The sequence below is a fragment of the Salvelinus namaycush genome, chromosome 1 (assembly GCF_016432855.1).
Source record: "Salvelinus namaycush isolate Seneca chromosome 1, SaNama_1.0, whole genome shotgun sequence".
NCBI lineage: Eukaryota > Metazoa > Chordata > Actinopteri > Salmoniformes > Salmonidae > Salvelinus > Salvelinus namaycush.
Window position 1 is genome coordinate 52,204,174 of NC_052307.1, and position 26,264 is coordinate 52,230,437.

Below are 26,264 nucleotides of genomic sequence, written 5' to 3' on the forward strand. Positions count from 1 at the left end.
TTTGGTTACACAACTAAGACTTTGAGGGAACGCTAAGGTATTTCTATTAAGTAACATCAGAGGGAGCATGGTTACTGTGCAGGCATCTGATGTCCTCTACATTAAACATCTGCCACATGATTAATTAGTAAAGGACAAACTACACCAGGAACTTGATAGTGTTATGATAACGCTAGAATAATTCCCTGGAGATGTTGTGTTCGTGTTTTACCGTTGTGCTCTCGTGGCTCATGAAGCCGGGGTACCTGAGCCAGGGTGTAGTGTGTTTCATTTATAATTCCCTGAGGAACAGTGACTACCCTGAGAACACCTTCTGTGTGTGTCTGCTAGTTTCTGTATATGCAGTTGAAGTCGGAAGTTTACATACACCTTAGCCAAATACATTTCAACTCAGTTTTTTCACAATTCCTGACATTTAATCCTAATAAAAATTCCCTGTTTTAGGTCAGTTAGGATCACCACTTTATTTTAAGGTTGTGAAATGTCAGAATAATAGTAGAGAGAATGATTTATTTCAGCTATTATTTCTTTCATCACATTCCCAGTGGTACATGCACTCAATTAGTATTTGGTAGCATTGCCTTTAAATTGTTTAACTTGGGTCAAATGTTTTGGGTAGCCTTCCACAAGTTTCCCACAATAAGTTGGGTGAATTTTGGCCCATTCCTCCTGACAGAGATGGTGTAACTGAGACAGGTTTGTAGGCCTCCTTGCTCGCACACGCTTTTTCAGTTCTGCCTACAAATGTTCTATAGGATTGAGGTCAGGGCTTTGTGATGGCCACTCCAATACCTTGACTTTGTTGTCCTTAAGCCATTTTGCGACAGCTTTGGAAGTATGCTTGGGGTCATTGTCCATTTGGAAGACCCATTTGCAACCAAGCTTTAACTTCCTGACTGATGTCTTGAGATGTTGCTTTAATATATCCACATCATTTTCCTGCCTCATGATGCAATCTATTTTGTGAAGTGCACCAGTCCCTCCTGCAGCAAAGCACCCCCACAACATGATGCTGCCACCCCCGTGCTTCACGGTTGGGATGGTGTTCTTAGGCTTGCAAGCCTCCCCCTTGATCCTCCAAACATAATGATGGTCATTATGGCCAAACAGTTCTATTTTTGTTTCATCAGAGCAGAGGACATTTCTCCAAAAAGTACATTCTTTGTCCCCATGTGCAGTTGCAAACTGTAGTCTGGCTTTTTTTATGGTGGTTTTGAAGCAGTGGCTTCTTCCTTGCTGAGCGGCCTTTCAGGTTATGTCGATATAGGACTCGTTTTACTGCGCTCAGCAAGGAAGAAGCCACTGCTCCAAAACCACCATAAAAAAGGCCAAACTACGGTTTGCAACTGCACATGGGGACAAAGATCGTACTTTTTGGAGAAATGTCCTCTGCTCTGATGAAACAAAAATAGAACTGTGGATATAGATACTTTTGCACCTGTTTCCTCCAACATCTTCACAAGATCCTTGTTCTGGGATTGGTTTGCACTTTTCGCACCAAGGTACGTTCATCTCTAGGAGACAGAATGCTTATCCTTCCTGAGCGGTATGATGGCTGCGTGGTCCCATGGTGTTGCGTACTATTGTTTGTACAGATGAACGTGGTACCTTCAGGTGTTTGGAAATTGCTCCCAAGGATGAACCAGACTTGTGGAGGTCTACAAAAAAAATTCTGAGGTCTTTGCTGATTTCCTTTGATTTTCCCATGATGTCAAGTAAAGAGGCACTGAGTTTGAAGCTAGGTCTTGAAATACATCCACAGGTACACCTCCAATTGACTCAAATGATGTCAATTAGTCTGTCAGAAGCTTCTAAAGCCATGACATAATTTTCTGGAATTTTCCAAGCTGTAAAGGCACAGTGTATGTAAACTTCTGACCCACTGGAATTGTGACACAGTGAATTATAAGTGAAATAATCTGTCTGTAAACAATTGTTGGAAAATGAGTTGTCATGCTCAATGTAGATGTCCTAACCGACTTGCCAAAACTATAGTTTGTTAACAAGAAATTTGTGGAGTGGTTGAAAAAATGAGTTTTAATGACTCCAACCTAAGTGTATGTAAACTTCCGACTTCAACTGTATACACACACACACACCAGCCTTTTTCTCAGTTTCCCTCATTATGACTAGTCACACAGACCTGGCCCAGAACTCCATTACCCAGCAGCCTCTAGTGAGTGGGGAGGGGCTCTGGCTTGAGTGCTTGTGAATTGTCAGTGAAGCAGCTTTCACAAGGTGTGATTTACAGCACTACTTGTTTGGGTAAATATACATTTGAGCAGTGGCAGCCATAGGAGACCATTTGTTCTTTGTGTGTGCATATTGCAGTGTACAATTATGTATACTGTATGGTTTAGGAACAAGTGTATGGCTTGTTACGAGAGCCATTTGCCTTTTTTAAGTAATAAAGGATGTGTGGAGACAGTGTTTCATAAATTCATATTTGCACACACACAGCTCTCTGTTACATATTGCAAGCAGGGGGAGGAGAGCTGAGAAGAGCCACGCTTCATTTGTAGCTAAAATATTTATTCCTCCACTGCAGAGCGAAAAAAAGGGAGGGGACTGGAGGGGGAAAGAATGAGGGTGGCTACAGGAGGGATATGATGCTGGCTCCAATTCTGCTGTTACTAAGGAACAGCGAGAGAGTGCAGAGTGTGTGTGTGTGTTAGAGAAGGGGGGCTGGCTGGTGACAGTGACAGTGAGCCGTGGGGGTGTGTTGATTGGCGAGTGTGTGTGTTTCCGCCGCGTAAAGATGGTCTCTACAGCGATGCAGGGATGATCAGGACACAGAGACTGCAGGGAGGGAGGTGAGTATCCTACCGATTTAAGATTAAGAAAAAGGAATGGGGGGGTGAGAAATGGAGAGAGAGAGAGGGGGAAAAAAGAGGGGGGGGCATGTTGAACGAGGTATGAGAGGTAGCCACTCAGGTTAGATGGAGAGAAATAAAAAGCGATAGAATAACTGCAGGAGAAGGAGAGAAAGGTTCGTTATAGTGTTGTTTCCCTGTTGTTGGCTGATTTTCCCTGTATGGTAGGATTCTCTCCTTTTCCCTCTGTCTTTGTCCAGGTTTTACCCATATCTAGTAATCCCAGTCTATATGATGTCGTGCTGATGAATTCATCTCAACCTTACTCTGATGCATTGGGTTTTATTCAGATTCATGTCGGTGGTGTGTGTTGGTAGTAAAAACAGCCCTGAACCTCCCAGAGCTGTGTGATTTTGAGCAGACAGTTTCTGACACTTGACGCATGGTGGCTGAGCGGAGCTACCACCGAATGATTTGACCCAGTTTAGTGGGAGGGAGAGGGGGATGAGCGCGGAAGAGAGGGGGGGGGGGGGGGGGGATTGAACCCTGTAAGTAAGGGTTCTGTGATGTGCTCATTATAACAGGAAGCAGATTCCTTCTGTCAGAGCCCTGTGCTCGCTCTGTCTGGCATGCTATGTCTATCCTGTCTGGCATGCTATGTCTATCCTGTCTGTCTCAGGCTATGTCTATCTCCTTGTCCACCAACAGCATTTTAGCTACAGACTTATCTAGTTTGTTTTATAAATGTGCAATGAACATAAAGATACTCATTTTATATAAGGAATTGGCAACTCGTTCTCAATCTAAGGAACAGGCATTTTCTTATCCAGGTAGGCCACTTGATTTCAACATCAAAACAAAGTGAACAGGCTGTGTTGTTCAAACAGTTGGAGATGGACAGGAGGGTGTATTCATAGCAGTTCAACTGTTCTGACTTGTTATCAAGCAAACATATTAGCTGGCTACTCACAAGCATGTGGGCTTGTGCTTGAGAGATAGTTTGAGACCTACTGTATGTTAAAGGAAATTCCACCCACAAACTATCTATTGGTATGCGTTTCATTAGTCCGTTGTTGATATAGTCCCAAAATGTTTGGCATTGTCAGCAATCAAGTTTTAAAGACTACAGCCAATACGATGCAGTTTCTTGAAAACGTGATTGCTGACATGCAAAACATTTTGTGACTATATCAACAATGGACTAATGAAATAAATACCAAAAGATAGTGTTTAAAAAAAAAAAAATAATCTGTAGTGCCTGTTGGTCATTATTAGCAGGTTAGTGTTTTTTTTGTCGTGAATATTGTTCTGGAGGCAGCTCTTGCAGAGTGGTCACTAGCTGGCACTGCCACAAAGTCATAAAATCTGATTTTAACCCTAACCACACTGCTAACCCTAATGCCTAAACGTGAACCTTAAACTAAAGGGATACTTTTGGAATTTGGCAATGAAGCCCTTTATTTACTTCCCCAGAGTCAGATGAACCAGTGGATGCCATTTTTATGCTGTACCTCTGTGTGCAATTTGAAGGAAGTTGCTAACTAGCGTTAGGGCATTTGCTAACTAGCGTTAACGCAATGACTGGACGTCTATGGGTAACTGCTAGGATGCTAGTAGATACCGTAGACTTCTAGTCATTGCTAAATCTAGTTAGCAATGGCTTGCAAAATTACTTCCAACTTCCTTCATACTGGATGCAGAGACATACAAATGGTATCCATGAGTTATTCTGACTCTAAGGAAGTAGATAAAGGGCTTAATTGCCAAAATCCCAAAGTATCCCTTTAAGATTAAAAAGCACATTTTCGTTTTCATGAATTTTTACAATAAAGCCAGTTTTGACTTTGCAGTTGGCCTATCTAAGGGGAAATCACTTAGTTCTGTCTCCAGAACAAGACTCATAACAATAAAAGTCAACCTGCTCATCATGCATGGTTCTGGTTAAATTTGTAACAAAAAGGTCATTTTCATAGACTTGAAAGCCGGATCAGTGATTATTGCAAAAAAGCAGGTTAAACTATTTTGATAAAATAATTAAATTATTACTTATGATTGTGGAAGGCTTATATTTAGCCTAGGTATAATTTTACAAACCCTGATTAGATTATTCCTGACTGTTTGAAATGCAGCGTATTGACCTTGTCACTCATATATCTATGTATGTATGTATGTATATGTATATATGTGTGACATGTATGTTCTAGTGTGTGTGTGTGTGTTGAATCCGTGTTTCCCTCGGGGCTACAGAGACCGAAGCGATGTGTGTCCTTCTGCTACGACAACAGGGAGAGGACCATAGAATGAAAGACACCAGGCACAGTAAACATTGAATGGAATACAGTAAAAAAGATTGCAAATAAATAAAGTCTGTTCATGGCTATGAAAATAGGAAAAAAGAAACAGTCGACCAGCAAGCTCCTTTTCTCAGTCTCATCGTGTGGAGAGGACTTTCAGTGTAACACAGCTGCAGATCCATTACCTGTCTGAGCAGGCTCTACCTGGGAACCATAAAGCCGTTTATTGGAACAGTCCTGACCAAGGGGTTAAGGTTTTGAGTTATGAAGTTTGAGTTTTAATGACATCAAAACACATTTTTATTGAACTCACTGTCCTCTAAGGGGGGCTTTAACAGACGAATGTATGAGGACTGAGTTGTAGTGCTCCCAGGCTTTGTGTCACTAACAAAGAGCTCTTTAATTTACCAGCCTATAACATGCATTATTTAAAACAGACAGGGCTATAGGGACTAGGAAGTCTCTGACAGGACAGATCCAACAGACACAAAGACACACATGCACAAGCTTCCTGTGGTCAGGCAGTCTGTCACTGTCTAGCTCCTACTGTATAGTCAGATGGCCTGAAGCCCCCCTTGAAGAAGGGCTTGTTGATATGTCCTAAAAATCCTATTTTTTTCTCGTTTTTTAATTGAGGATTTTTAGGCCATATATATATATATATATATATATATGAATGAACTCAGCAAAAAAAAGAATTGTCCTCTCACTGTCAACTGCATTTATTTTCAGCAAACTTAACATGTGTTAATATTTGTATGAACATAAGATTCAACAGCTAAGACATAAACTGAACAAGTTCCACAGACATGTGACTAACAGAAATGGAATAATGTGTCCCTGAACAAAGGGGGAAAAAAGTAACAGTCAGTATCTGGTGTGGCCACAAGCTGCATTAAGTTCTGCAGTGCATCTCCTCCTCATGGACTGCACCAGATTTGCCAGTTCTTGCTGTGAGATGTTACCCCACTCTTCCACCAAGACACCTGCAAGTTCCCGGACATTTACCCTCCGAGCCAACAGGTCCCAGACGTGCTCAATGGGATTGAGATCCGGGCTCTTCGCTGGCCATGGCAGAACACTGACATACCTGTCTTGCAGGAAATCACGCACAGAATGAGCAGAATGGCTGGTGGCATTGTCATGCTGGAGGGTCATGTCAGGATGAGCCTGCAGGAAGGGTACCACATGAAGGAGGAGGATGTCTTCCCTGTAACGCACAGCATTGAGATTGCCTTCAATGACAACAAGCTCAGTCCGATGATGCTGTGTGACACCGCCCCAGACCATGACGGACCCTCCACCTCCAAATCGATCCCGCTCCAGAATACAGGCCTCGGTGTAACGCTCATTCCTTCGATGATAAACGTCAATCCGACCATCACCCCTGGTGAGACAGAACCGCGACTCGTCAGTGAAGAGCACTTTTTGCCAGTCCTGTCTGGTCCAGAGACAGTGGGTTTGTGCCCATAGGCAACGTTGTTGCCGGTGATGTCTGGTGAGGACCTGCCTTACAACAGGCCTACAAGCCCTCAGTCCAGCCTCTCTCAACCTATTGCGGACAGTCTGAGCACTGATGGAGGGATTGTGCGTTCCTGGTGTAACTTGGGTAGTTGTTGTTGCCATCCTGTACATGTCCCGCAGCTGTGATGTTCGGATGTACCGGTCCTGTGCAGGTGTTGTTACACGATGTCTGCCACTGCGAGGACGATCAGCTGTCCGTCCTGTCTCCCTGTAGCGCTGTCTTAGGCGTCTCACAGTACGGACATTATAATTTATTGCCCTGGCCACATCTGCAGTCCTCATGCCTCCTTGCAGCATGTCTAAGGCACGTTCACCCAGATGAGCAGGGACCCTGGGCATCTTTCTTTTCTGTAGAAAGGTCTCTTTTTAGTGTCCTAAGGTTTCATAACTGTGACCTTAATTGCCTACTGTCTGTAAGCTGTTAGTGTCTTAATGACCGTTCCACAGGTGCATGTCCATTAATTGCTTATGCTTCATTGAACAAGCATGGGAAACGGTGTTTAATCACTTCACAATGAAGATCTGTGAAGTTAATTCGTAAAAATACATATCTTTTAAAGACAGGGTCCTGAAAAAGCGACGTTTATTTTTTTGCTGAGTTTATGTTATATATATATATATATATATATATATACATACATACATACATACATACATACATACATACATACATACATACATACATACATACATACATACATACAGTTGAAGTCAGAAGTTTACATACGCTTAGGTTGGAGTCATTGAAACTCGTTTTTCAACCACTCCACAAATGTCTTGTTAACAAACCATAGTCGGTTAGGACATCTACATTGAGCATGACAACTAATTTTTCCAACAATTGTTTACAGACAGATTATTTCACATATAATTCACTGTATCACAATTCCAGTGGGTCAAGTTTACATACACTAAGTTGACTGTGCCTTTAAACAGCTTGGAAAATTCCAGAAAATGATGTCATGGCTTTAGAAGCTTCTGATAGGCTAATTGACATAATTTGAGTCAATTGGGGGTGTACCTGTGGATGTATTTCAAGGCATAGCTTCAAACTCAGTGCATCTTTGCTTGACATCATGGGAAAATCAAAGAAATCAGCCAAGACCTCAGAAAAACAATTGTAGACCTCCACAAGTCTGGTTCATCCTTGGGAGCAATTTCCAAATGCCTGAAGGTACCACGTTCATCTGTACAAACAATAGTACGCAAGTATAAACACCATGGGACCACGCAGCCGTCATACCGCTCAGGAAGGAGAAGCGTTCTGTCTCCTAGAGATGAACGTACTTTTGTGCGAAAAGTGCAAATCAATCCCAGAACAACAGCAAAGGACCTTGTGAAGATGCTGGAGGAAACCGGTGCAAAAGTATCTATATCCACAGTAAAAACAAGTCCTAGAGCGACATAACCTGAAAGGCCACAAGGCAAGGAAGAAGCCACTGCTCCAAAACCACCATAAAAAAAGCCAGACTACGGTTTGCAACTGCACATGTGTGTTTGGCTAAGGTGCATGTAAACTTCCGACTTCAACTGCATATACAGAGAAACTAGCAGACACACACAGAAGGTGTTCTCAGGGTAGTCACTGTTCCTCAAGGAACTATAGATGAAACACACTACTCCCTGGCTCAGGTACCCCGGCTTCATGAGCCACGAGAGCACAACGATAAAACATGAACACAACATCTCCAGAGCATTATTCTAGCGTTATCATAACACTATCAAGTTCCTGGTCCTATACTAATTATCACTGTGTATGTATATAGTATGTGTGTGTATGTACACACACGTATATATATATATATATATATATATATATATATATATATATATATATATATATATATATATATATATATACTATTTTATATATACACTATTTTATATATAGCTGAGTCTTAACAGGGAGAACTGGAACTGGGCTAATGAGATTCACATACTGTGGAGAGGAAGAGAGTAGGGAGGGATACTCAGAGGATACACTCAAATGGAAGGAGAGCGATAAGAGGGATGAAAATACTTGAGGGCGGGTTATACAAACAGTAAGAGAGAGAGGCAGGGGGGATGGGGGGAGTCCGATCTTATCCTCTCTGCTTTATGTTAAGCCCTTCCTCTGTGCTGTCATCAACTATTAGAATGCTCTGCTTTAGCAGAGTGAAGCTAAACACTAGCTAAAGTAGAAGGGAGAGTACCGGGGGGGAGGGAGTGCAACATTAGCGCCTCACAGCTTTCCAGCCCCTCCTGTTCTCCCCCTGTTCCACAACAGTAGTCTCCCACCCAAGCACATTGATATCACCCACTGTACTAGGGCTAAATAGTTTTTTGCAATTGTCCAGGTGCATAGAGGGGGCAGGTGATACTATAGAAGGCAGAGTCCCGACAGGAGTGTGTAACCTTATCCTACACACCATGCCTTGTGCTCAAAGAACCATGGAGAGCGTGGTAACCTAGAAACCTGTCAGGCGTGTGTGTGTGTGTGGACAATACCTTGGAAGCAGTAAATAACCAGATTAGCTGAATGACTTTACTCTTTCTTTTTTTGTTAGCCCTTTGTGCTCATAACACCCTCTATGGGGCTGGCAGAGAATTGCATTTACCACAAAGGCACCCACAACTCTATACTGTATCGCCTCATGTATCACAAGCTCATTGTAAAAGTTGCCTTTAACCACAGATTTACATGATGATATTACATTACCTTGCCTCTACCGACTCCTTTTCTACTACCTAGGAAAAGCCACAGGGGGTGCCTGATCTCACTGGAGCATTGTAATAATGAGAACGCTTTTAATTTTTCTGGCACAACCGTCTTAGAGCCTAACATTCCCGACACTTTGCTATGAGCTGTGAATTCAGAGTGTAGAAAGAATGGAAATAAGGTGATAGAGGGAGGGAAGGAAGCAGAGATCAAAAGGCCACCCCACCTTTCTCCTGCAGTCATAGAGGGAGAAACAGCAGGTTGGGGTGGACAAGGGGAGACAAGTGAGAACAAAATCCCTCAAGTAAACACCAGTCTCCCCAGAGAGTATGATGTCAGTTTTGGATTCCCGCCTAATGCTAAAAGCTAGGATTTGAAGATAGATCCCTGTTGATAGATCTGATCCGAGATCTGTGGTTAGGGACACCTTGATCCTTCTCCTCAGAGGAAGATGAGGTGTTTATGAAGGAGGCCATCTGTTGTGGGGTTTAAAGGATTATGGGTAAATAAGTGGAGACGGTAGAAGTTGCCTCTTACCACTGGTCCAGGGTCAGGTATTATTTAATCAGCCTAATGGTTAAGGTTAGGTTGGGGTGTTAAATAACCCGATCTTAGATCCGTGATTAATGGCAACGTCCATTCTGCGTTTCCTGTGTATTTGTGGGCGGGGACTAACCCTGTCCATACCGCTAGTAAACTATGGCCTGTCGCTACGGATACTGACGTCTTTCTATGGATGCCAAGCGTGTGGTCAGGTGGTAGAGTGAGGATGTTATGATGGCCGCCAGGCCTGGGGAAGGGACTGCAGGTGTGTTCAAGTTGCCTTATTTCATTTGGAGTTATTTGGAATACATAGGCGTGTGTAAGAGTGGTCACATGGTAGAGTGCGTGTTGTTCAGGCTCTAGAAGGAGGGTGACTGCCACAAGTCTGGCTAAGGGGCTGGCAGGATGATTGGCTGGATGGGATCTCTGATCAACAAACGCTGGCTGGACCGAGATCGAGACAAAGACCGCTACTACACACAGGACCGGATTCCTACACACAGGGTATGGTTTCATTCAGGGACACAGGATTGGGTCTTAGGTTATGTATAGACTGAGGGTAAAGTCTGATATACACACTCTATGGGAGGGTAGATGGAGGCCCAGAGTATAGTCCAGTTAATTTGGTGCATCTCCATAGTCTGACCTGAAGACGGGTGACAGCAGCTCAATGACAGGTGACAGCAACTCCGTACATTAGGCATTTGCTTTCAGCTGCCCAGTTTCATCACATCAGTGTCCATGAAGGAAATAAGATGAGGAGAGGAAAGGCAGACCCATTATACTTGAGATCCATCCATGGGCTCTGGATCCCGGATAGACCCTGTATGAACCAAGGACCGAACTTAGTATAGTACTGTAGCTATTGTAGCACTTTGTTGAAGAACTCTGAGGACCTTTTAACGGTAAACAACTGTTCTGGATATTCTGCTGTAGGAAACAGTACAACATACAGAACATTTATGAACACACACACTTGCTGAATACAGTTCCTTGTGTTCTATGTGGCCAGTACTTTGGGGAACGTCCCGCTTTGAGAGATTAGCCTAGCTAATACAGCAGCACTGGATTGGACCTGCTGACCCACCATGTCTCCGACAGAACGGTCAACTCTGGGTCACGGTCAGTACAACCACATACACACAAGGGTTGAACCAGACTGACCACACGATCAGTTGTCACATTCACACATTCACTCACACACAATCACGGGACTCACCAAACACACAGGTGTGAGTTTTTTTGACGTTTCTGCCCGGTTCTTTGTGCAGGCATTGCTATATTTGCACACTGGGTGCATTCACATGTATTGTATCCCACTCTGTAATGTGTCGCTATTGAATAGAGTCGAGTAATGAATTGATGTGGCGTGTGTGTGGTGTAGAGTTGTATGTATACCGTAGTTGAATAGAATTGTATTGCTGTGTGTGTGGTGATGTAGAACAACATGGAAGTGTGTGTAATGTAATGTAGCGCGCGCCTGTCTTGACCCTTACTCTCCCACTGATTGTGTTAATATCAGGGCAGTCTGTGTGGGGCTGTGAACTGTAAACTGGTCATCACTGTCAGTATAATCTGATTGGCCAGTATTGACCAGTTTGAGGTCAGTCCTGTGTAATCTGATTGGCTTGACCCTCATGCCCCGGCTCAGACCAGGGATCAGGACCAGGGAGAGTCTGGAAGGTAGTGGGATGACTGAATAGGATGAAGTTCTGGCCCATTTAGGACGGGTGGTGATGAAGCCACCAGAATGGCCTGACAAAGGTTAAATCAAAATATACAGGCATTTCATTGAGACCAATGTCCCGATGTCATTGACAAATACAGTACATACCTGAATGTGCTACTTAACCTCCAACTGTCCAGGGCCCGGTTTCCCGATATCGATGGAACTTAGGTTTACGAGTGTTTTTTAATGATTCATCTTTCCTACAACTGCCGACGATGTAACATGAGTTTCCCAAAACACCACACAGAGAGAACGGTCGCTAAGTGCGTTGTTGGAGCATGTGTCGGTACTGATAGGATCAGTGGCGGATTTAGGTATAGGCGACATGGGCAGCCGCCCAGGGCGGCATCTTGCCGGGGGCAGCACGAGGCGCCGCCACAAAACCCCCCAAAAATCGGAATGGTGACATTTGCGTGATCGGTTTTCTATCGCTCATTTGCACGTCACGTCAATGATATTTCACTGTGTGGGACTGTGGGTCAATTAACCTTGTCGGAGTGGGCGTCCTGATTCTAGTTTGTTAGCTGGAAAGGTCTCCCTCTCAGAAGTACGAGATGAGGAGGGGGGCGGGGGTAGGTTGTCCTCAGGTCTCACCACTGGAAGCCCGAGGTAGGGGGAGCGGGGGAATCTATCAAATAGCGCACCTCTAACTTTTGTACAGTTCTAATGCAATTAGTTGTGCAATTTAGTTTGTGTTTCTTGTTTGAAGTGCAAAAGTGTAATAATCAGGTTCTCTTCTTTATAAGTGTGTTATTCTATTTGTGCGATTTAGTTTTTTGTTAGCAATAGGGTAATAATGTAAGAATTTTATTCTCTTATTTGTATTTATATACTACAATTTGTTTCTATTTGTCTTTTGTTACTTATTTTTGTATATCTTTTTATATTTATATAGTTTAAAATGTTATTTATTTGTGTTCCGAATGTCTGAATAAAAATTTAAAAAAATGGTGGGGGGGCTGAAGGGGGGGTTCGCCCAGGGAGCCATACCTCCAAATACACCTCTGCTGTCTTCAATCAGGATCTCAGCGATCACTGCCTCATTGCCTGTATCCGCTACGGGTCCGCGGTCAAACGACCACCCCTCATCACTGTCAAACGCTCCCTAAAACACTTCTGCGAGCAGGCCTTTCTAATCGACCTGGCCCGGGTATCCTGGAAGGATATTGACCTCATCCCGTCAGTTGAGGATGCCTGGTCATTCTTTAAAAGTTACTTCCTCACCATCTTAGACAAGCATGCTCCGTTCAAAAAATGCAGAACTAAGAACAGATATAGCCCTTGGTTCACTCCAGACCTGACTGCCCTCGACCAGCACAAAAACATCCTGTGGCGAACTGCAATAGCATCGAAGAGTCCCTGCGATATGCAACTGTTCAGGGAAGTCAGGAACCAATACACGCAGTCAGTCAGGAAAGCAAAGGCCAGCTTTTTCAAGCAGAAATTTGCATCCTGTAGCTCTAACTCCAAAAAGTTCTGGGATACTGTAAAGTCCATGGAGAACAAGAGCACCTCCTCCCAGCTGCCCACTGCACTGAGGCTAGTTAACACGGTCACCACCGATAAATCCGTGATAATCGAAAACTTCAACAAGCATTTCTCAACGGCTGGCCATGCCTTCCTCCTGGCTACTCCAACCTTGGCCAACAGCTCCGCCCCCCCCCGCTGCTACTCGCCCAAGCCTCCCCAGCTTCTCCTTTACCCAAATCCAGATAGCAGATGTTCTGAAAGAGCTGCAACACCTGGACCCATACAAATCAGCTGGGCTAGACAATCTGGACCTTCTATTTCTGAAACTGTCCGCCGCCATTGTCGCACCCCCTATTACCAGCCTGTTCAACCTCTCCTTCGTATCATCTGAGATCCCCAAGGATTGGAAAGCTGCCGCGGTCATCCCCCTCTTCAAAGGGGGAGACACCCTGGACCCAAACTGTTACAGACCTATATCCATCCTGCCCTGCCTATCTAAGGTCTTCGAAAGCCAAGTCAACAAACAGATCACTGACCATCTCGAATCCCACCGTACCTTCTCCGCTGTGCAATCTGGTTTCCGAGCCGGTCACGGGTGCACCTCAGCCACGCTCAAGGTACTAAACGATATCATAACCGCCATTGATAAAAGACAGTACTGTGCAGCCGTCTTCATCGACCTGGCCAAGGCTTTCGACTCTGTCAATCACCACATTCTTATCGGCAGACTCAGTAGCCTCGGTTTTTCTAATGACTGCCTTGCCTGGTTCACCAACTACTTTGCAGATAGAGTTCAGTGTGTCAAATCGGAGGGCATGTTGTCCGGTCCTCTGGCAGTCTCTATGGGGGTACCACAGGGTTCAATTCTCGGGCCGACTCTTTTCTTTGTATATATCAATGATGTTGCTCTTGCTGCGGGTGATTGCCTGATCCACCTCTACGCAGACGACACCATTCTGTATACTTCTGGCCCTTCCTTGGACACTGTGCTATCTAACCTCCAAACGAGCTTCAATGCCATACAACACTCCTTCCGTGGCCTCCAACTGCTCTTAAATGCTAGTAAAACCAAATGCATGTTTTTCAACCGTTCGCTGCCTGCACCCGCACGCCCGACTAGCATCACCACCCTGGACGGTTCCGACCTAGAATATGTGGACATCTATAAGTACCTAGGTGTCTGGCTAGATTGCAAACTCTCCTTCCAGACTCATATCAAACATCTCCAATCCAAAATCAAATCTAGAGTCGGCTTTCTATTTCGCAACAAAGCCTCCTTCACTCACGCCGCCAAACTTACCCTAGTAAAACTGACTATCCTACTGATCCTCGACTTCGGCGATGTCATCTACAAAATAGCTTCCAATACTCTACTCAGCAAACTGGATGCAGTTTATCACAGTGCCATCCGTTTTGTTACTAAAGCACCTTATACCACCCACCACTACGACCTGTATGCTCTAGTCGGCTGGCCCTCGCTACATGTTCGTCGTCAGACCCACTGGCTCCAGGTCATCTACAAGGCTATGCTAGGTAAAGTGCCACCTTATCTCAGTTCACTGGTCACGATGGCAACACCCACCCGTAGCACGCGCTCCAGCAGGTGTATCTCACTGATCATCCCTAAAGCCAAAACCTCATTTGGCCGCCTTTCCTTCCAGTTCTCTGCTGCCTGCGACTGGAACGAATTGCAAAAATCTCTGAAGTTGGAGACTTTTATCTCCCTCAACAACTTTAAACATCTGCTATCTGAGCAGCTAACCGATCGCTGCAGCTGTACATAGTCCATCGGTATATAGCCCACCCAATTTACCTACCTCACCCCCATACTGTTTTTATTTATTTACTTTTCTGCTCTTTTGCACACCAGTATCTCTACTTGCACATGATCATCTAATGATTTACCACTCCAGTGTTAATCTGCTAAATTGTAATTATTCGCTCCTATGGCCTATTTATTGCCTACCTCCTCATGCCTTTTGCACACATTGTATATAGATTCTCTTTTTTTTTTTTTTTTTTTTTTTTTTTTCTTCTACTATGTTATTGACTTGTTTATTGTTTACTCCATGTGTAACTCTGTGTTGTTGTCTGTTCACACTGCTATGCTTTATCTTGGCCAGGTCGCAGTTGCAAATGAGAACTTGTTCTCAACTAGCCTACCTGGTTAAATAAAGGTGGGGGAAAAAATACAAGCTAGAACCGCCACTGGATAGGATCGAAAGAAAGGGAGCGCTGCTCTCGGATCAGCTTTCTCCATTCAAATCTTACCTTTAACATTATAATTATTTCACAATACTGACAACGGATCAGCTACTAGAGAGATATCACCACCTACGACTGCAAATATTGAGGCGGCTTATTCTAATGCTTAGCCTATAAAAATGCACAAAATCACCGATTTGGCACATCATTGAGCGCACATGTTAGACTACTAGTGATGAAATGGATTGAGACACATTAGACAGTAGCCTACAAGTAGCAAAATAGAATTCAATCAATTGAACATTAAATTAATTTCAATATGACTGAAATAAGCCTATAGCCTACCGATTTTATATTTTAATGCAGTAATTTCGGTTTTTATTTGAAGCATATTTTTATGCATCGCTTGTTTGTATCAATTGCAAAAACATTGGCAACTTTGTATTTGTAGTCAACTTTTGTCTCACGTTATTGGTCGTCACAACGACGGATAAACCATGTGATTCTATTGTTAGCGGAGATCTTCAGTGTATAAAGTAAAGCGGGAGGGCAAAACGCATCTAACGACACGCTTAGCTTTTCTACGAGTGGTCTGCCTGAGGCAGGCGTTAGATTACGAGCATTTTCAAGTGCAACATTAATAACGATGGTTTTGAGAAACAGCTCAGAGATTTAACGATGCTCGTACGAAGATTCTAACGATGAACTTAGCCAACCAGGACCAAGTTTCCCAAGCATCATAAGGCTAAAGTTCATCGTTACAACCTTCAGAGGAGCATCGTTAAATCTGTGCTATTTCTCAAAACAATTGTTTCTAAAGTTTATTTACCGACTGCCTCAGACCACTCGTAGAACAGATAAAACGTTGTTGGATGCTTTTTTTTTGCCCTTCGGTGTCACTTTGGGATGCTGGCCCATGTGACGCCAATGCTTCCCACTTCCACAGTTGTGTCAAGTTTGCTGGATGACCTTTGGGTGGTGAATCATTCTTGATACACACGGGAAACTGTTGCGTGTGAAAAACCTAGCAGCGTTTGCAGTTCTTGACACACTCAAACCGGTGCGCCTGGCTAGTTAAATAAAGGTTACGTTTATATAATTAAATGTAAAGAGCTTTCCACACCTGGATTGTACAACATTTTCCCATTTTTCTTAAAATTATTTAAACTCTTGGTTGTTGATAATTGCTATACAACCACTTTAAGGTCTTGCCATAGATTTTCAGCTAGATTTAAGTCAGAACTGCAACTCGGCCACTTGGGAACGTTCACTGCCATCTTGGTAAGCAACTCCAGTGTAGATTTGGCCTTCTGTTATAGGTTATTGTCCTGCTGAAAGGGGAATTAATCTCGGTGTCTGGTAGAAAGCTGACTGCACCAGGTTTTCCTCTAGGATTTAGCCTTTGCTTAGCTCCATTCCATTGATTTTTTTTTTTTTATCCTGAAAAACTCCATAGTCCTTAACAGTTACAGGCATACCATAACATGATGCAGCCACCACTATGCTTGAAAATATGGAGAGTAATACTCCGTAATGTGTTGTATGCTTGGGGCAAATTCAATAACTCTTTGTATTCAGGACAAAAAGTGAATTGCTTTGCCACATTTTTTGCAGTTTTACTTTAGTGCCTTGTTGCAAACTTGATGCATGTTCTGTACTTTACTTTACTATTTATATTTTTGACAACTTTTACTTCACTACATTCCTAAAGAAAATAACTTTTTAGCCCATTTTCCCTGACACCCAAAAGCACTTGTTACATTTTGAATGCTTAGCAGAACAGAAAATGGTCCAATTCCCTGGTCATCCCTCCTGATCTGGCAGACTCACTAAACACAAATGCTTCATTTGTAAATGATGTCTGAGTGTTAGTGTGTTCCTGGCTTTCCGTTAAAAAAAAAATATAGAAAAGTGTGCCGTCTAGTTTGCTTAATGTAAGGTATTTGAATATTTAGCAATTTTAGCAATTACGTTTTACTTTTGATACTTAAGCATATTTAAAACCAAATACTTTTACACAAGTAGTATTTTACTGGGTGATTTTCACTTTTACTTGCCATTTTTATATTAAGGTATCTTTACTTTTACTCAAGTATGACAATTGGGTACTTTTTCCACCGCTGAATGTTGTTGATCCATCCTCAGTTTTCGATCACAGCCATTAAACTCTAACTTTTAAAGTCACCATTGGCCTCATGGTGAAATCCCTGAGTGGTTTCCTTCCTCTCCGGCAACAGATTGGGAAGGACTCCTGTGTTTTTGTAGTGACTGGGTGAATTGATACACCATAGAAAGTGTAATTAATAATTTCACCATGCTCAAAGAGATATTCAATGAGTGTGGTTATATGCACACAATAATTAGATTGTCAGATAATATAATAGTATAATTAAAACGTGTACATGCTTTGCAAGAAGAACGATTTCCCTAATAGTCCTATTTACATTGACACATCGGAAATCAGGCTACCTGATGGCAGAAAATCGGCAATCAAAATGAAATTTCTACCACATCGAACATGTTCATTTTGGGAAGCATATTTGATTCTGAGTTCGGACATACAAATTTTATATGTGAAAACTACTTCTAAAACGCATACATTCAGTTGTTCTGAAGACACTTCAGTCACGCTGAAGAGGGAGGCTCACTCGGCTGGTGCTAGCAGATGCACAGATCAAATATACTGATGGAAAGCCAATTAAGGTGTTTACATGTCCTAATAATTCGAAAGATTGCTCGGGTATTTTAATCGCCGTATGCTTACTTCGATTTTGACCTCACGCCAATTTAATGTCAGCAGAGTAAGGTGTTTACATGAATATTGCATAATCTGCCTACTGCCATAATCAGTTTAATATCGAATATTATTAGTGTGTATGTAAACTTAGTCAATGTCTGCTTTTAAGATTTTTACTCATCTACCAATCGATTCCCTTCTTTGCAAGGCATTGGAAAACCTCCCTGGTCTTCGTGGTTGAATCGTTTTGAAATTCACTGGGACCTTGCATGTGTGGGGTACAGAGATCAGGTAGTCATTAAAAAGTATTGCACACAGTGAGTTTGACTTGTTAAGAAAATCTTTACTAATTTGTAAAAAATACCTAAAAACATAATTCCACTTTGACTTTATGAAGTAGTGTGTGTGTAGGCCAGTGACAAAACTACATTTAATCCATTTTAAATTCAGGCTGTAACACAACAAAATGTGGAAAAAGTCAAGGGGTGTGAATACTTTCTGAAGGCACTATAGGTGATCTCTCTCTAGGAGCTGATCCATTGTCAGTATTGTGGAATAATTCCCAATGTTAAGGTAAGATTTGAATGGAGAAAGCTGATCCGAGAGCAGTACTGCATTCTTATTCAGTCCTATCCGTATCGACAGACTGTGAAAGTTCTCCCTACGTGGTGTTTTGGGAAATGCATGTGAGTTATTTGGCCATTTTATAGGAACGATACATCGTTAAAACAGACTACACGTGATGAAAAAACAGCTTAGGTTCCATCGCTATCGGAAACCGGGCCCAGATCAGTATTCGTGTATCCAGTGTGGCTGTAGTAAACTGGTAACTGGTTACCAGGGGTGTATTCACTAGGAACCGAGCTGAAGCAAACAAAATGACATAGGGAGGGACCTACCTGAAATTGGCCAATAGTTAGAAAACGTTTTTTCTGTTTGGATTAAATGGTGTCTGACTAATGAATACAACCCAGTATTGGCTGTGAATGTGGTTCAGTCATGCAGGAATGTTGTCCATCTCTTTCTCATTTCTCCTGTTTCATCATGAACTCTGAAGGCTGTTCCCACCGCCCACTGTGTAAACAGATGTACACACAAATGCTCTTTCTCCTCTCTCCTATCACTCTCAAATACCGTACCGTCTGTCTTTTTCTCTCTTTCAGACACATTACTGCTGAACTTTCAATGAGCTTTATTGGCATGACAAGTTATCTTATATTGCCAAAGAAGAACCTATTAAATCAATAATATCAATGACATTATAGCAAAGGGAATATTGACCACAAGCTATCGCTCTTGTCTCTCTCTCACTCTGTGTATGTAATCCCATGTATGACGCTTGCAACACCGGGGTTGTGGGTTCGATTCCCACCGGGGATCGGTATGAAAAATGTATGCACTCACTAGTGTAAGTCGCTTTGGATAAGAGCGTCTGCTAGGTGACAAAAATAGAAAGACGTTTACATCTCACGCTCTCTTTCTCTCTCTCGCTCTCTTTTCTCTCTCTATCTCATTCTGTGTCTCTCTAGCCGGTCCAGAGACCCAGTGCTCTGCTCAGCCCTGCGGTCATGTTCGGAACAAGAAAGACCTGGGAACTTGGCCACGCCCCCTGTCTGCAGGAGCTCTGGAAGAAAGAGGTCTCATTGGATGGTGAGTGGATTCTGTAGGCCCACCCCATTGGGCAGCAAGGGAGTCCCTCTGTGACACAGGGGTGGGACTAAACCAGTGTGGCTGCATTTTTGGGATGACAAAGAGGAAGGGAGGGAGGGAGGGAATGGGAGAGGTGTGTGCTGCCTGTCTGACAGGACTCTTACTAAGAGGAGAGGAGTGCGTGACAGATTCCCATGAGCTGTGCCTCAGTGAAACTGGGAGGAACAGGAAATACTGGAGAAGAGAAGGAATTCTTGTATCTGACTGGAAAGGGGAAAGGAGGAGTGTATGTCAGCTGTCTGAGAAAGCGGTGAGGAGTGAGTGTTCTCTTTCTCTACCTCTCTCAGCTGAAGGAGTGCGTCTAGCAGGTACAGATCTTAAAGCTGATCCCCTTACAGTCCAGGGGCCAGGAGCGCAAACACTGGACCTATTGTATGTGTGTGTCCATCGGTCTGTGGGTGTGCATTTCTCCTCGCTAATGCTCTTGCGGGACTGCTCAAGGTGACGATGGAGCAGCAGAACTGTGACTGTGCTAGTGCAGGAAAGAAAGCAAGAGAGAAAGGGACAATGTTGCGAGCGGAGGGCAGAAGGTAGAGGAGGAGAGGATGGTAGCGTTAACGTGTCCAGTTGTATAATACTTAACGACGTGTGTCCTAGTGGTGTGCGAGTGTGTGTGTGTATGTATCGTACGTTGGTCTGTACGTGCGTGACTCCGCTGTGGGACTTAATCTGCTGTGTCATCAGTTACCGAATGCATGCTGTATTTTTCCCCCCCCAGCCTTACAGAGGTACGAGTAAACCTGTGTGTTAAACTGATTTGCGCAGTGTGTACACACAGTCTGTACACATCACGTGTTTGTGGACTGTGTGGGGGATACTTTAAGCACCACTTCCCTGAATAAGTGTATTTTTTTTCTTGGTGTGCGTTTGCCTTAGTGTGTGACCCATTGTATGTATAAGGCGCTTTGTTCAGTTAAATTGCTTTTACGTGTGTATTAGGAAATAAACGTTTGAGTGTGAGTATGTGTGTCAATACAGGTTAATATTGTAGGGTTGATTGTGTGTAGAATAGACCCAGTGCAGTAGTACAGTGCACTGATGGTCCTCAGGTTGATAAGACTGGGCCCCCATACAGGTGACCATACACACAGACACACAAGCACACACATGCATACACACAGGTAAACAGGCCTGTATGGAGTTAATGCATCACCTGCTGGGGCCTGTGTTATCACACTGCTTATCTAGCTGTGCTCGTTTCCATGGTACTGTCTGTGCGAACCTTGGAAGGTCGGGGAGGGAAAATAGGGGAGAGAGGCCTAGAATCACTCTTGACTGAGGGGAGAGGAGATGATAATGGTTAGTGGAGGGAGAAGGGGGGGGGGGGGTGTGTAAGTGGGGAGAAGAACGGGCCATAGAAAATTACCTCTCGCATGTATAAATGGAGGTAGAGAGAGGGAATGAGAGATTGGGATAAGATGGAGAAGGGTAGAGGGACAAAGATGTATAGAGACTGTTTTCTGACTCAAGTGAATACAGGATCAGCTCTGCCACAGTGGATAAGAACATAATCAACCCATTAGGCTCAGGCTTGTTTGTTGCTGGTTTGTGTACTGTGTTTAACTGTGAGTGTGCAGTGTATTTCTGTGTTTCCAAACTTTGTTTGTCTCTCCCGTGTGTCCGTAGCGAGCTCGGTGGACTTTTTGATGACTGATGGTGAGGAGGACTGCTCCTTCCTGCCTCTACCCGCAGCCGCTTTCCCACAACGCACCGCTCTGACCACTACTGACCAATTAGAAACCAGCCAGCACAACCACGACCAACAGCTACTCATACAGGTGAGATGACTGTGCGCACACACACACACACACACACACACACACACACACACACTTTTCCCAACATGGCACTTGTTTGTCCTGGTTTCACTGGCTAAACTGGTGGGGTGGGGTGGGGTGGTTCAGGTCAGTAAGAGCCCTGGGGAGTGAGACTCAAGTCGATTCATTGATCAGGTTTTAATGAGCTTCTAACACACAGCCTAGCTGTCGTTATCCTGTATACTCTGTATGTACTCTGCAGAACAGAGAACCCTGTGTCTGCATAGTATCCCTCTTGTGGTTTCATTTCATGTGTGTTCGGGATTGTGTTACTTTGTCTGCCTTTGGAAAAAACACAGGGTAGAGCACACACTGTCACAACAACACACCTGTTGTCTGTTCTACATAGTATATTTCCATCAGAGCATTCCACAATGTTGTGCCCCACTGAACACAGCGCAGAGGGGTCTACTACAAAGCAGGATCAATGAGTTAGCCAGCTAACTTGGATAAACAAGCAGAAATAAGTACTGATTTTCTGGTTCATTAGGAAAGATAAACGAATATGTTTTTGGTTGTTGGGTCAATCAGACATGCCTATTTCAAGCTTATCTTTCTATACAATAAAAAGTTATTTCAGAATATTTAGCCAAGTTAGCTGGCTAAGTCATTGATCTTGCTTTGTAGTAGATCCCTCAGGTGTGGGTATTCTGCACTGTTCTGCCCAACGCCTCGTGACAAGCATCCTAATCTGACCCTATGACAGTTGACAGCCCCAGTGCTGAGTCATAAAGCTCACATCAGCACCTCATAAAATGACATTGGTGCCTCATAGCGACAGGTCTTGCAGATTAAAGATGACTGTGCTTTCTGTGCCTTTTGACGCGTGGCTTTTAACTGGACACGCACGAACTTACGCAAAAAGCTGTCTGGTCTTTTCAACAAATCATTGCATTTTCTCCATATTCCAATTTCATTTATCATTGGTGCTGTTTCTCCTTCATCTCGTCGGCCATTTCGCTTTGTCTTCCTCCACTCCTCTACACCTTTCATTGTTGTACATCTTCCCATCCCTCTCTCCTCTGCCCATCCCGCTTTCATCCACAGAAGGTCACCTGGTCCTGTTCCTGGACATCTGCCTATGTAATGTCCTCATTCGCTCTCTCTACAGTCTCTAGTTAGATCTGTCTCGCTCTCTCTGTCTGTCTCTCTTTCTGTCTCTGCGTGTCTCTGTATGTATTGGTTTCTTAAGTCTGATTTGTATGGCTGTAGGTGGTTTCAGTTGGTAGAATAGCAGTTTCATCTTTGCATCCGAGTCTAGTTGTATAGACCAGTGGTTTTCAAACCTCTTCTCGGGGACCCCATGCAGTTCCATGTATTTGATCTATTCCAGAACTTGTACACCTGATTGTAATCTTCAATTAATCATCAAACCCTTGATTAGGTGAATTACACTCACCGGCCAGTTTATTAGGTACACCCATCTAGTACCGTGTCGGACCAACCTTTGCCTCCAGAACATCCTGATTTCTTCGGGGCATGGATTCTACAAGGTGTCAAATGTTCTACAGGGATGGCATCACACAGCTGCTGCAGATTGGACAGCGGTACAGTCATGCTGCGAAACATCCCATTCCATCTCATCCCAAAGATGCTCTATTGGGTTTGGTCAGCAACAATGTTCAGATAGGCTGTGGCGTTCAATTGTTGCACAATTGGTATCAAGGGACCTAACGTGTGCCAGGAAAACATTCCCCACACCAGTACACCACCGCCACCAGGCAGGATGGGTCCATGGACTCGTGCTGATTACGCCAACTCTTGATTCTGCCATCAGCATGACACAACAGGAACTGGGATTCGTTGGACCAGGCGCTGTTTTTCCGCTACTCAATTGTCCAGTGTTGGTGATCACATGCCCACTGGAGCCGGTTCTTGTTTTTAGTGGATAGTAGTGGAACCCGGTGTGGTCGTCTGCTGCAATAGCCCATCCGTGACAAGGATTGACGAGTTGTGTGTTCCCGAGATGCCGTTCTGCACACCACAGTTGTACCGCACAGTTATTTGTCTGTTTGTGGCCCGCCTGTTAGCTTGCACGATTCTTGCCATTCTCCTCCGACTTCTCTCATCAACGAGCTGTTTTTGCCCACAGGACTGCCGCTGACTGGATGTTTTTCGGCGGCCGTTTTTCTGAGATACTGGATCTGGCGCGCCTGGGATCGATAATCATAACACACTCCAAATCGCTTAGGTCACTCGTTTTGCCCATTCTAACGTTCAATCGAGCAGTAACTGGATGCCTGTCTTGCTGCTTTATATAGCAAGTCACAGCCACGTGACTCACTGTCTGTAGGAGCGATCCATTTTCGTAACCTGGGTGGTGTACTTAATAAACTGGCAGGTGAGTGCAGTTCAGGGCTGTAAAAAAATTGTGAAATGTCTTGGGGTCCCAGAGGAGATGTTTGAACCACTGGTGTAGGGGTATATCTATTTGAATTCAATCACTTTTTGACAGCACCCCTTTTGATTTGAATGAAATCTACTGTTGTAGAAGTGCTCAGAAAGTGACTTTTTGGACCTGAACGCCAAAACATTCAAGAGATAAAGGTGCTCATAGTTGACCTATTTTGCATACCCCACCATACCATGAGACATCATCCATGTCTTCATCACTGGAAAAAAAAAAGATAACTGGTTGAGATTTATATAATTTATAAGCTTGCAAACAGGGTTGTCAAACTTTTTTATAATTTCTGGAGAAAAATTTTTTTTTGTTGTTTTTGATACAAATTGTAATTTCTTTACTTTTTCAAGTCAATTATCTAAAAACGCAAAAATTCTGATTTTTGTTGTAGTTTAGAGCCCATTTCCATAATCTAAGATTTTTGTGTTGTGCCCGCCATCAGTTGAGACACTCTTAAATAAGTTTACCCGTTTTTTGATAAATGATGTTCAAGGTTTAAAATATAAAATGTTTGAAATGTATATATTTTCAAGAAATAATACAGTTTGACAACACTGTTAATAAGCTTTTAAATGATATAAAACTCATCACTTTTCCAGTGATGAACACATGGATGTCTCATGGTATGGTGGGGTATGCAAAATGGGTCAACATAGAGCACCTTTATCTCCTGAAAGTTTTGTCGTTCAGGTCCAAAAAGTCCCTTTCTGACCGCTTCTTCCATGGGCAAACATGTATAATAAATGTTGCTTAAATCAAAATGGATGCAGTCAAAAAGTGATTGAATTCAAATCGATTTACCTATAGACTGACTGGATGGCTCAGTTTTGATCAGACCTGTGAACATGGATGATGTTATAAACTGATCAATCCTCCTTGACACATCCTTGTTCCCTTGGAAATGTGACGTTATTAATGACCTGTCTGGCTTCTAACCTGTGACCTTTGCCGTGTGTGTGCGTGTGCATGTGTCTAGACACTGCAGGAGAAAGTGTGTGAGTTCCAGGCGCGTCTGCGACGCGAGGAAGCTTCCCGGTGTCTGCAGCTGCAGAGACTGCAGCAGAGTCACGAACAGAGTCTGCAGGAGAAGACTAACGTCATACACACTCTACAAGAGGAGCTGCACACAGCACTGCCCAACGGTGATAGGGGAACGGGGAGATGGATGGATACAGGGAGGGAGGAAGAAAGAGAGAGGGAGAACCGTAATAGAGTATTAGGAAGGAGAACTGCAGATGTAAAAACAGGACTGTGAGTCGTGACTGATACGGCAGTAATTACTGTGACGTGAATGACTCCGAATGGTGTGTGTCTGTCAGGACGGTGTTCACAGTACTGACACAAACCAGCCTGTCAGCAAGAAGAGAGCTGTGTGTCACGGCTGTGACCGACTGTCAACACGCATTATCCAATACTGTGGGGCTGGATGGCGTGTGTGTCTGTTTTTAAATTCTGTGGGTGCGTGCATATAATGTGTTATCACTGTCTGTGTGTGTGTGTGTTGCAGGTGTGAGGGCAGTGCAGAGGCTGGGTGAGCCGCAGGAGCATCAGCAGCACAGCAACCGTCTCGTTCAGGAAGGAGAGCAGCTCATCGCAGCGCTGCGCACACAGGTGGGGGAGCTGGAGGAGAAGCTGCTGGACCAGACCCAGGAGGTGGAGAGACTGCGCTCGGAGCTGGTGAGTAGAATAGAGAGAGAGATGGGAATGGAGGAAATGGGAGGAGAAAGACTGGTGAGTAAGGGAGGAGGGGAGAGGAGGAAAGGAAAGAGAGAATGAGGGCAGAGCCCAGCTGGCCTACATTCTTGGGAAGCTTGGGAAAGACAAGCTCAAGATAATTGGCACCTTTTCTTTCAGGTGTAAGATTGCACCGTGACACACTTCTGCTTCACATGCATTCTAAGGTGTTGCGTGTGAGTGTGTGTAAGAGGGGGAGATGGGGAGGTGAGGGAGAGGGGGCAATTGCAATGTTATGTACGTGTACGTGTTCTTTTGTTTCACTGTCTCCTGATGTTTGGGGCAGATAATGAACAATAGTCAGAGGACAAAGTGCTTGTGCATTGCTGTGTGTGTGAATGTGTGTTAATTCCTTCCTATTTATATTGATATCCCTCTGTGGTGCCTTTGTGAGTGTGATACTGACGTGTGCCTGTTCCTTCTGTCCTGTAGGGGGCGACCGACCTGGAGAAGCACCTGGAGCTGCTGGTGGTCGAGAACGAGCGGCTGAAGCAGGAGCTGAAGGCATGCAAGACCTCACTGCTCCAGGAGGCTCCTCCACCGGCCTGCACAGCCACTGACTGCCCCCACAGCCAGGTATGGGTGA

At 43.9% G+C, this 26,264-nt stretch overlaps 1 protein-coding gene across 5 annotated transcripts in view; it reads left to right on the plus strand.

Moving 5' to 3' along the window:
• Positions 1 to 26,264, plus strand: part of LOC120045246 (kinesin-like protein KIFC3) — a 65,455-nt gene that overhangs the window by 26,962 nt on the left and 12,229 nt on the right. For 2 of the 5 annotated variants that reach the window (XM_038990179.1, XM_038990180.1), the window contains exons 2-6: positions 19,543 to 19,663; positions 21,350 to 21,501; positions 24,921 to 25,086; positions 25,452 to 25,621; positions 26,111 to 26,254. In XM_038990179.1, coding sequence (XP_038846107.1) covers positions 19,582 to 19,663; positions 21,350 to 21,501; positions 24,921 to 25,086; positions 25,452 to 25,621; positions 26,111 to 26,254 — 714 coding nt within the window. In that variant the 5' untranslated portion in view covers positions 19,543 to 19,581. Of the gene's footprint in view, positions 1 to 19,542; positions 19,664 to 19,809; positions 20,032 to 21,349; positions 21,502 to 24,920; positions 25,087 to 25,451; positions 25,622 to 26,110; positions 26,255 to 26,264 lie in introns of those variants that run through there. The other 3 variants (XM_038990181.1, XM_038990183.1, XM_038990182.1) reach the window with 3 other exon arrangements.